The sequence below is a fragment of the Hirundo rustica genome, chromosome 3, assembly GCF_015227805.2.
Source record: "Hirundo rustica isolate bHirRus1 chromosome 3, bHirRus1.pri.v3, whole genome shotgun sequence".
Taxonomy (NCBI): Eukaryota; Metazoa; Chordata; class Aves; order Passeriformes; family Hirundinidae; genus Hirundo; species Hirundo rustica.
This window is the reverse complement of record NC_053452.1, coordinates 111,273,079-111,284,702: the sequence shown is the minus strand read 5'-3', so window position 1 is coordinate 111,284,702 and position 11,624 is coordinate 111,273,079. Positions and strand designations below refer to the sequence as shown.

The 11,624-nt window shown below is 49.3% G+C and overlaps 1 protein-coding gene across 3 annotated transcripts in view; it reads right to left on the bottom strand.

Annotated features, from left to right (window-relative positions):
* Positions 1–210: 210 nt before the first annotated feature.
* Positions 211–11,624, bottom strand: part of TNFRSF21 (TNF receptor superfamily member 21) — a 35,382-nt gene continuing 23,968 nt past the window's right edge. For all 3 annotated transcript variants that reach the window (XM_040058446.1, XM_040058445.1, XM_040058447.2), the window contains exons 5-7: positions 5,332–5,388; positions 2,562–2,775; positions 211–1,664 (exon numbers count right to left, since the gene is read on the bottom strand). In XM_040058446.1, coding sequence (XP_039914380.1) covers positions 1,435–1,664; positions 2,562–2,775; positions 5,332–5,388 — 501 coding nt within the window. In that variant the 3' untranslated portion in view covers positions 211–1,434. The remainder of the gene's footprint in view (positions 1,665–2,561; positions 2,776–5,331; positions 5,389–11,624) is intronic.

Genomic DNA, 11,624 nt, shown 5'->3' with positions numbered 1-11,624 from the left:
GGACCCGCAGGGAGCTCTAGCACTGACCACGGGGACTCAAGGCAATGCTGCCAACAGAAAGAAATCACATTTTGGCCTCAAAGCTACCTCCTCATGAGCCCAAAACTCCAAAATCCCCCTCATCACTGTGGGCACCCCAAAGAAGCTCCTGTCCCAACTCAGGTGTGCCCGAGCAGAGGCAGCTGTTAAGGAGGTTAACGCAGAATCGTGTCAAGTAACAAACACCTAGTATTTATTAATAAATTAGTACACCGGAAGGCAATTTTTCAATTCATTCCCCTCTTCCCCCACTCCCACCCCTTCCCACGGGGCAGCTCGGGCCACCCTCATGCCATTATTTCTTCAAATTGAGCGTAGTACAGACTGTTCGTTACGGGAGCATAATAATTGCAAATATAATCAGACAGACTTCTTACGATGCAGCTTTTTGTCCCCCACACCCCCCACCCCCGACCTTGTTTAATAAAAAGTGAAGTGTGATTTGAAGAGACTATTGAGACCACATAAGGTCTTTGTAGAACTTAGCGGCCACGTCTGTATAAAAAACAAGAGACACGAGTGTAAAAGCATAGCTTGGTTTAAGTCTTACAGCACGAGGAGACGGGACCACCGGCAGCTTTCGCCTCCCCACGTCCAGCACCGGCTCCCTTTGGGGCCCCACCATTCCCACACATGGCAAGGCAGGATAACTCCTTACATTCGACTGGAGGCAAAGGATCTTTCCACTGCCTTGAAGGATGGTGGAGCTTGACCCTTCTCCTTGTGGTTTAAGCGCTTGTGCTGTAGCGTATTAGGAGAGCGATGCATTGTCCAGGTGAAAACCATACAATAAATAACCGTGCTAGTAAAATCTCAGCAATGGATATGAGCCAAACAAGAGTACATTAAAAAAATTAAAAAAACGTCAGCTCAGGTGGGAAGCTTAGCTGCGTTAAGAGACAGTAACCAGCAACAACTGGGGTGGGATTTTTGTGTGTTTTTGCCATTTACTGCCCCGAGGAGAAGGGAGGTGGTGGGAGACAGTCACTCTGAGCGACAGCTTTGACAGAGGAAGGGGGTTACAGAGCAATCCCCAATTTGATGTGTTAGATTACACTAGACTCGTGGTCTTTCAGTTCATTAACTGCAGTTTTGGATGTTTTTGTTTGTTTGCCTTTTTTTTTAAAGTGCATCGGCTGTTCTGATTGGAATGAGAACAAGGACAAGAGAGGTTTGGGGAGAGGGCAGAGGGTGCAAAGAGTTGGACTGAGCGATAGAGTTACGGTGGAGGGGTGCAACGCTGGCAAACTGCACCCCCTCCAAAAACCAAGGACACCTCAAAGAAAATACTGGCCGTGTATTCTACAACAAATCCCGCCTGCGTATTGTTGGTCATCTTAACGAGTGCCAAGCTAGCTCTAGCAGATATTCGGAGAGCGTGCGGTGACCCAGTGCCTACAGTAAATCGGGAAGGTGGCTATAGACAGAGTCCAGGAGGGTCTGGCTGGCTTCCTGGCTCTTGACTCCAGCGATCTCAAATAGCCTGTCCAGCTTGTCTTCGGCCTGCGGGATCTCCTCGATCACATGGAGCTCCTCGGGGTTGAGGATGTGCAGCATGTCGTCAAAGATGGGCTGCAGGTCGCACGGGTCCAAGCGCACCTGGCGCAGGACGGTGTCCTTCTTTTCTGTAGGAGGAAAGGGGATTGGTCAAGAAACTCCTCAAGAAACCTCTGCTAAGCAGGGCTTGTTCTCCTCAGTCCATCCCCTGGTGCCACCTCTGGAGAGGGACACGCCACAAGGAGAACCGTGGGAAAAGGTGGAGGGTGACAAGTGATGGGGAGGAGAGAAGGTGAAGCAGGCAGTGCTACTGAGGCACCTCAGTCAGGATCCTGCAAGAGCAAACGCAGCATTTGTAAATGCTGAATGGCCAGTTCGGAAAAGTGAGGGCAGAAGAGGAGCCAAAAAAGCTGAATTCTGCTCTTTCAAGTTGTTTTCGTTGGGTAAGCTTTATTTTCACACCCAAGTATAAATTTGGTAGATTGAATGAACTCAGCATTTCACCTTCATCAGAAGTTAGAAGATGATTAAATGCAGCAAGTTAAATAGAGGAAATTAAAGCCTCTGAAATAAAGGGTACTTTGGTACTTAAACTAGTGGTAGTTTATGTCTGCAGCAAAGAGGAACGAGAGTGAAAAAAAATTTAAAAACCTGAAACAAAAATCAATCTGGAAATTACATTCTCTGGTTTCATCTTATGCAGAAATGCACAGGCCAGTGCAAGAGCCAAAGTCAGGAGAAATACCCCTCAAACACCTAGGGATGCTCCAACTTCCCTGGTTGAACTGCAAAGAGTTAAAAGCCTTTAAAGACGTTTTTCTGTCAGAAATCTGTATCGTCTTTGTTAACAGGATATTCTGATCGGGAATGAGGACGTGATAAACGTATCCTGGAGAGCCAGTTTTCCCAGTTATTTACTTTAATGATACCATGTGTTGGGCAGCTCTACCATGTGTGCTGACCACATGGGACGAGCCATGGTGTCCCCTCTGTCTTCTCCCTCTGCCCTGGGTTGCTTTTGGTACCTTTGGTAATAAAAGAGCCCGTCCGGCTGAGCGCGGAGGAGCCGCTGGAGGTGGAGTCACAGCGCAGGAGAGGCTCAGCTTCGTCGACAAAGAAGCATTTCTTCTCTGAAGGAGAGGGCTCCACGGTGAGCACGGCCGCCTCGGGGGGCTTGGGGCTGGGCGTGGGGCTCACCGGGCTGGGGCTCACCGGCAGCGCCAGCTTGTCACCTTCCAGCTTTGGGGGGAGGAAAGAGAGGGAAAATTACGCAACGGGCAACACCCAAACCCGCCTGCACCCCGGCTTTCAAAACATTCCAGCCCACCCTCAGCAAGGGGGGACCTGTTCTGCTGGCCCACAACAGGCACAGGAAATGACCAGGGCTGGACATCAGCACTGGCATTTGGTACATCAGGCAGGAGAGGGAACACAACCCACACCCTTGGGACACCTGGTAGGAGTGACCACTGTACCACGATGGCACGTGCAACCTCAGCAGAGCATTTTATCCGGGTTTTCCTTCTCAAACTCAGTTTATTAAAGCCTAAAACACAGCCCTTGGGGGCAAGAGGTGATGATGCCCAAAACCTGCTCCTCGCCTGTTGTCTGCTAAAAGCAAAGCACAGCCTGGCTCCACAGCTCCAACCAGTGCCAAGGCAGCAGGGCGAGGGCTGTGAGACCTTTCAGGGATCTCCAGTGCAGCACATGGCTCTGACCAGCTCCTCTGACCAGCTCCACATCAAATTAATGGTTTGTCTGCCCCATCTCACCATTGCTCTTGTGAGCATCCCATTAAAGCCTGATGGAAAAGTTCATCCTACCAGACTCCAAGTTCAGAGCAAGGAAGGACAGGCAAGAGCTGGCACTGACCACAATGTCACCCAAGTGCCTTTGCTTTTTCCTGTCCTGAGAGAAGCCAAAGGCAAACATTCAACTCCACAGTTCCGAAGACATCAGGAGCAGCAAGCACTGCTGGGAAACACTGCACTGGAAAGCAGCACCATTTGACAAGTGATGGGTGACAAGTGACAGGACAAGATGAAATGGCCTCAAGTTGTGCCAGGGGAGGTTTAAATTGAGTGTTAGAAAAAATTTATTCACCGAAAGAGTGGTCAGGAATTGTAATAGGCTGTCCAGGGAAGTGGTGAAATCACCATCCCTGGAGACATTAAACAAAACACATGGATGTGGCAGCTGGGGACATGCTTTAGCAGTGGACTTGGCAGTGTTGGGTTCAGGGTTGGACTCGATGATCTCAAATGTTATTTCCAACCTTAACTATTCTATGATTCTGTGAATTTGGGTGCTAGTGTGAACCTGCTTCCTAATTTGACTGTGCCCTGCATGTTTCTTCTTTGAAACTCCTTCCTATCTCCAAGACAGCAGCCAGCATTATCTATTCTCCTCTGTCTCTCAACATCCCCTCAGGGTGCAAATCTCAAGCAGAGCATTTCTAGTTTGCACTACCTGCAGGGATGAGATGCCTGGGCCAGCATCCTCATATCCCTGGCTGCCAGCTTGGACACTTCTGCAGGTCACCAGGTCCCTCTAAACAGGTTATTTTAAGGGCCATCCACTATTTAACCTTTTCCCCCAACCTTGTGTCCCTGCTTGACCTGCCAGGGAAAAGAATTGCAAGCCCTGTCCCCATGCAATTCCCTTTCCCAACAGCATTTCACAACCCTGTTTTGTCCTACAGAGGGAAGATCAAGCTATTCCAGCTAACAGGCTTTTGCCTACAACCCAGGCATAAAATGCAAAATTGGGATTAAAGGCTGTGGGAAAGGGCGCTGCTGAGCCACCTCCGCGCCGGCATGGATGTGCCTGAACATTCCTCATCCGTGTCGAGGAATTTGCCACCCACAAATCACATGTCTGCTGGGACGCCCATTAGTTCACATTAAATTAACATTGAAGCCTGTTCCTGGTAGAATAAAAGGGGTTTTTTTCTCCCCTCATTGAAAATAAACAGGGGAGGATTTGTTCTAGCTCAGCTCATTATGCAATAGGCATGTTAAAAATAAAAGCCAGCTTTAATTTTTAATTAAAAGAATCTGCTTTCTCCTCTGGAACTCCCGTTCCAGTACAGCTCATCATGGAGAATCAGCTATGGCCATTAAGGGGGAATATCAAGGGAAGGACCAGGACAGCAGCTGGCCACTTTCCAAACTCTAACGTGCTCTGATACCCCCTTTAAAAATAACACGTGCCTTGGGGGTTAGTTTTTCCTTATGCAGCTCATCTATCTAATATCCAACCACAAACCTACCTACCAATTCCCAAAAAAGAGCCCAGTGACTGAGCAACAATTGGCCAAGGGAGGGCAGGGAACAGACAGCTGCCCCAGCTCTGTCTTCCCAGAACCAACTCATTTGGAATTTAATTAAACAGCTGCTAAAACACGCCAGGAAAGACAAAATCACCCGAGGTTATTTGACTATAGCCCTTCTGAGTGCTCAAAGCTTTCCAAATAGCTGAAGGTTGCAAGTTTGAGGCAAAGCAAACAGGATGCTTGGATGTGTGTTAATGTTTAAACCACAGAAAGAAAGCAACTGGGAATGAGGGCTTTGAAAGACCAGGGAATGCAAAAGGCTGCTGCGAGGTGAAGCCTGTGGAATAGGTGTAAAAACACACTATTCATAGCCTGTGACTCACTGCATTGAAACCATCCTGGCCATTCCTATTTTTATGAACGGCAGTGATTGAGTGAAACCAAGCTCTGGCTGGGAAAAAAAACCCACAAAAAACCCTCTTGCAACCTTTTTGCCTTTCCAGAGCCATGGAATTTCTCACCTTTACGTCCTCGTTGACGGGCTCCTGCGCCTGCCACTGGGGCTGCTGCATCTGCACCTGCAAAAAGAGACACTGTTAGATGCACAGTCCAACAAGGAAACCAAAAGCACTGCAGTGGCTTTGTCACGTCAGCAGCCTCTTACAACCCATCAGAGGTGCTCTGCCAGGTATCTTTTTTAGTTTTTTTTTTTTAATTTTTTTGAGCACAGCACAAAGAGATTTTCAATGTCAAAAAATATTAATAAACAAAATCCTAAAAGCTCCGGTGTACTTGTAGCCCTTTAGACTGCAGTTCAAGCACCAGCATCCTCTTGGATCCCAGTGCAGCTGGCAGGGTGCTCTAAGCAGCTCAGGGTGTCTGAGGGCCCTTCCTAAAAGGAAGAAAAGAGGACAGAAGGAGATAGGGGCAGGAGAAGACATAGACTTGGCTTTGTTTTCTTTCACAGCTGCTCTCACCAGCTCTGTTTGAACGGGCTGGTCCCATTTGCTGCCTCCGTTTTACAGTACTGCAATAAAAGCTTAGCTCAGACAAACAGAAACTGCAGCTGCTGTGCTAATATTAGGAAGGAGCAGCAGCAGGCACTAAAAAACACCCTTCCCTCAGGCGACGCTTCCCAGCAATTCCTCCTGCCGCAACCAGGCGGGAACAAAAGCGGGTGGCAGGCTGGCTGCTGCTGAGGGTGGCTGTGCACCCTCCAGGATGTGGGGGGATAAATTTAGCACCGCTTCCCAGATTCCCTGCCAGAAGATGACACCCGACTGACACCAGCCCTTATTCCCAGGTCTGTTATGCCTCCGTAGGGAATGCGGCAGGAAAAACCCCGGCACGTGGGGCGGTGTGGGCTGGGCAGCAGCCCGGCACGGGTGATGCCGCAGGCACAGAGTGGTGCTGGAGGGGAATGCTCTTGCTGTGGCCCCCACAGGGATAGGGAGGATCCCTCTGGATCGGCAGCTTCAGGGTGCACAGGGTGTTTGGGGATCCACCCCGGGTCAGGCAGACCCTGGCAGGTTAAACACCACTGGCAGGGCCACGAGGTCTCACCGAGGTGTCAGAGAAGGGCAGTGATGGTGTGTGGTGCCGCAGAGCAGGAGCCATGTCCTCTGCCAGGATGGGAAGACTGTGATGGTGCTGGGGTAGGAAAGCCCAAATTTCCTCTCTGTGCCCTTCACCTCAGCCGTGTGGTTTCAGCAGAACGCTCGACCCATCGCTGGTGGAGCGGCTTCCCTCAACACAAGGCAGCCCCGGGGAAGAGCTGCCCAAGTCAAACCTCACACGACTCGGGATGGGCAATGCTGGGTCTGGGGAGGGTTTAAATGCCACAACCAAAACTGCAGCCACCCACGGAGGAAACAGCTCTTCCCCGTCAGCCCTGCCCTGGCTGTCTGTGGGCCAAGTGCTTCTCAAGCAGATGATGTCTCCAGGAGAGCTCCTGGTGACTTCTCCTTTCTGTGGATTTGCCCACTCACTTTTTCAACTCAAACTGTAATGAAGAGGTGATGAAGCCCTGATGAAGAGGTTCCCAACCCAATTAAGCGGAGTTAGCCAATACTGAGTTTGGCTAACAGAAGAAATCATCTTCTAATTTCTTCTTATGTTCCCAAACCCCTTACACTGCCAACACAGAGGCCCCAGGAGATGTGGCCACCACAGCAGGGAAACCTCAATATCACTGCATATATAAAGTTTATATTTTTGTGTTTATTCTGTTCTCTTTGCATTACCTTATGAATTATTACATTTTGTTTATTGCACATTCTCCAGCATAGTTCAAACCCAACCTCAGTTTGTTGAAAATCAAGTCATGGCTTGGAGCAAACCTGGAGCAATGCCCACTCCAGCAAAACCCAGACAGCCCTGTGTCTTCCCCAGGGCTCTGGCCACTTCACCTTACAGCTTTGTGCCTCAAATAAAACACGGTGCAAGCCCAGAAAGCAATTTTGTTCTTTTCCTGGCTGCCTGGGCACTTCCCAGCCCTCAGACCACAGGCCCCTCTGGGTGGGAAATCCATCCAACAGCTTTACCCTCACTCTACTGCTGGCACGTGAAATGCAGCACAAAATTGATTCCTAATTACTGGGCCCTGCCCATTCCTGCATTGCCAGAAGAGGAAGTGAAGGGGATGATGGGTGGGAGCTGACAGGGGCTGGGTTTGAGGAACGCTGCTCCAGGCTCTTGACTTCCCCCTCAGGGTTTTGACCTGTGAAAGGGCAAGAAGCAGAGCCCCAAAGTACTGCCACAGCCACGTGCCTGGACATGAGTTTGCTTTCACATCCTCTTCTCCTCTGAAATACCCCAAAACCCCACAGCTTAACCTTGCACCAGCCCCAGTGGTGACACATCTGCTGACTCATGGGATTATATGCAGCACGAAATTAGCCACAAAACTAAAGCTTGCTGGGCTTGGGGCTGTAGCCTTCCCCTCTCCACTTTCAACATCTCCCTTATTCATGGTGTGGGTTTGTTTTTCAGCTTTGCTGAGGCTGTGCTGCTGAACGCCCTGCGTGAGGCTGTTTGTTTCCCTTCCATCCAGCCTCCGAAATATTTCAGCCGAGGCCAGCAGAGCCATAAATAAAACGATAAGAGCTTAAAGCACTGCTCAGAGCAGGCCACTCAGAGGAGCCAATACGGCCGAGCTGTGCCAGCTCCACCCCAGGCCAGCCCAGGTGAGCGCAGAGCCCCTTGATAGCTGCAACATGCTGTTATGCACCACAATAAAAAAATCTCATTACCCAGTGGATACTGGTAAAAATCAGTTTTTCCGATTTTAACCCCAAAAATGGAGAATTGCTGTTTGCTGGGATGGCAGGGAGAAACCCCTCCCTTCTTCCCCCGCCCTTTTCCCCTATTTCTGTTGTCAGCACCACTAATTTGGGATGCGCCTGTGCTTGCTAAGCAGTGCCCAGGCTTGCCGCTGTCTGGCAAACCTGCCTGCAAGGGGACAAATTTTGCAAACCTTGAGTTCAACAAACATTCGTGGCCAGGGCCAGGCTTTAACAGGAGCCCTGTGAGTTAAATGCACCCCTAAAAACCTTCCCACAGCTTCTGCACTCACTGTATTTTCTGGCTCAGCTGCAAAAAACCCCGAGCAAAATGATTCAGAGGGCTAATCTTGGTTTAACCTAAATTCATCCAGTGCCATGCAAAACCAGCATAATCCCCCACAGCTAAAAAAGCAGGCAAGTCTGCAGTGGAGCTCTTCCTCACCTGAAGGAAAATGTTCCTTCTTCATGCTGTAACACTCCAGAGATTCCCATTAATTCCTCTATTCCTATCAGGGGTGGTAAATATTTGGATTTCAGAGCACAAAAGGCTGCCGAGGGAACAGGGCGCTACAGGAGAGAGCAGCTTTGCCTCTACAGGTTTTACAAGTTGAAGACAGACACCAGATAAAGTATTTAAGAGAAGGATGCAATAGTGGGTGAGATGAAATGTATTTAGGGTGCTGATCTGCCATCTGAGAACTACATCATTCAATAACAATTTTTACCCATGACTTGGGGGTGTCAGTGCTCTCTTACGACACAGGGATCTTGCGGTGAGATGGGGAAACTCCGTTTTGCACCCAGGGATGCTGGGCAAAACCAAACACATCCCAGACAGCACAGCCATCCATGCATCCATCCCTCCTGGGCTCATGTAGGACACAGCAGCACATGCTGGGGATTTGCTGCTGGCTCAGGTCACCCTAAGGGCACTGTGCTGTTACTTGGATTCACAAAATGGTTTGGGTTGGAAGGGATCCTAAAGTTCACCTTGCTCCAACATCCTGCCAGGGGCAGGGACACCTTCCTCTAGACCAGGTTGCTCCAAGCCCTATCCAACCTGGCCTTGAACACTTTCAGGGATGGGATATCTACAACCTCTCTCAGGTTGTAACCTAACCTCTCAACCTCAACTTAGCCACAGGGAGGATGCATGCATTTGCATTGCTTATGAGAGTCCTCACTTCCCCTGCAGCACCAAAAACTCTTTTTACAGTTTTTTGCTGTTTTGGGGTTGTTTTCTTTTTTTTTGTGAGACTCCTTCTGCAGGGCTGGAGAGCACAGGACCCACTCTTGTCACCAACAGGGTGTCACAAACATTCCTCTGGATCAAACCACTTTGGTGCAGAGAAAAACTGCCTCGATTTATCTGTGTTTGGATAGTCAAATCACCCAGAGTCAAACCTCAATTAGCTCTAATTAAAGGCTTTCCAACCAGCAGATTGAAAACAAACCCAAAGATCAACCTCCACGCCTGCTCCTGGCACCGAGCTCTTGGCTTCCTGGACTGCGGTGATGATGATGAGCTACCAGCACAATTCTCCAGGGATTTGGTCTCCCATGCATAAACTGCTTCCCACATTCCCTGCAGGGCCATTGTATCACCACCCACATCGACAGCAGGGGAGCCAGCTCAGGGAGAGGAGGCAGGCAGGTTCCAGCAGGTAGCACCTCACAGAAACACAGTGTGCTGCCGTGCTGATCTGTACCCTGGGGTGCTGCCAGGCTGTGACATCCCACACACAGCTCCAGCATCTCCAGGGCAGGACAGTGGCCAACTCCTAAGGTTGATCATGAGGGATGCTCATCTGAAAAAGCCCAATCAGATGAATAGGAAAAGAGGATGTGACAGCCTGGGTGAATTTGTTAAACAACTTCTTTGCTGAAATATCCCAAACTTCTCATGTGGACTCGAGCCACCTGCTTCAAAGATCAACAACCCGATTTTACTCATTTCTAGAAAAACAAGTGAAACTGATGGGGAACCACCCCATGGTCCAGGTGTGCTGGACACTGGAAAAGACAACACACTGTTTCAAAATACAAAGAGACACAGGAGAGCTGTTCGGGAAGTCCAGGAGACTTGAACCCAGTTATCCTTGAGATTTGGGGTTGCTCATTCTCTGGAACATCTGCTTGCTGTATTTTCAGAGTTATGGACACAGCTTGTGGTTACTCCATCATTGGGAGTCCTCCACCCTGACAGGTCACCCCACAAACCCCTCTCCTGGAGCCATCACCTGCATCCTGTAACTGTTTGATAGACACAGCCTGATGGTCTTGGCCAAAAGAGCCAGGGGCATTCAGCACCGCACAGCCCAAATCTGTTAATTACATGCTGTGCTGAGGAACAAGTCCCGTGTTTCATCCTATGTCCTTGCCCAGAGCTTTGTCACAGTATTCAAAGTCAAAGCAGTAACTACAAGGACACACATTACTACCTGCTCCAGGAGAGCAAGAGGACAACATGTCCTTCTGGGACACTGCACACGCTGGAAACTTTAATTCATATGTGCAATTTTCTCTGCCTCTCTTCTCTTCCTAAACATAGCTTTGTCTTGGGTTTTTAAATTCTATTTTTTCCACCAGTGAGAAGGCCACACACTGCTTAATTACTGGGAGCTGAAAGAAAAAAAACCCAGCAACTGAGCAGGAGCAGGAGAGATTGGGCAGCTGGCAAAGCCAACCTATCCAAGCTCTGGGCAGGATGTTCAGCACACACCTGACTCAGGGTCTCTCCAAAACACAAGCCCAGGGCTCCTGCCAACACATCTCAACTTCTGATTTCACACAGTGGTCACAAGGGAACAAGGTGCTTCATACACTAAACAAAATAATTTATGTTATACAGTGAAGAGATCAAGTGAAATAATTTAAGATCTGCAACACAGTGAAGGGATCACAGTCCCTCATATAAGAGGAAGTTTGTGATGATCACAGCAGAATTTGGGAATCCCTTGCACTGACAAACGCTTTGCTTCAGAAGCTCTATTGTGAGTAAAGGTCCACCTTGCCAAGGCCCCACCAAGAGCACAGAGAGGTCTGCAAGCATCCACCTGCTCCCCTTTGAATGTGGGTCACTGCTAAGGCAATTAGAAATGTTTCACCAGCCAGTATAAGGGGAAGAGCCAAGCCTCAATCACCCCCATCTCCATCAATGTTGTCCCATTGGCGTCTGTGTTGAGAAAAAGACCCACTCATCACTTTTACAAACATTTCTGGCAGACCGCCGAGTTATCAGAGCCTAAAAAGTGAAACAAGTAAGGCAGCAGTGGCCAAAACAAATCTGCAAAGGTCACCGAAGCACCTCCTGATGACTTACACCCAGTCGACAACCTACTGCAGGATTTTCTGCAGCAATTTATTTATTCTCCCAAAACATGGGACTGTTTAAGGCCAACGCTGCCAAAGAAGAGCAACAACACTGGAGGACTGCATGCATGGCCTCCCCCATGCCACCAGTCACCACCTCGGAGCAAGCAACACTTAGTGCTCAAGAGTACTTGCCTCTTCTCACAAACGCACAGCAT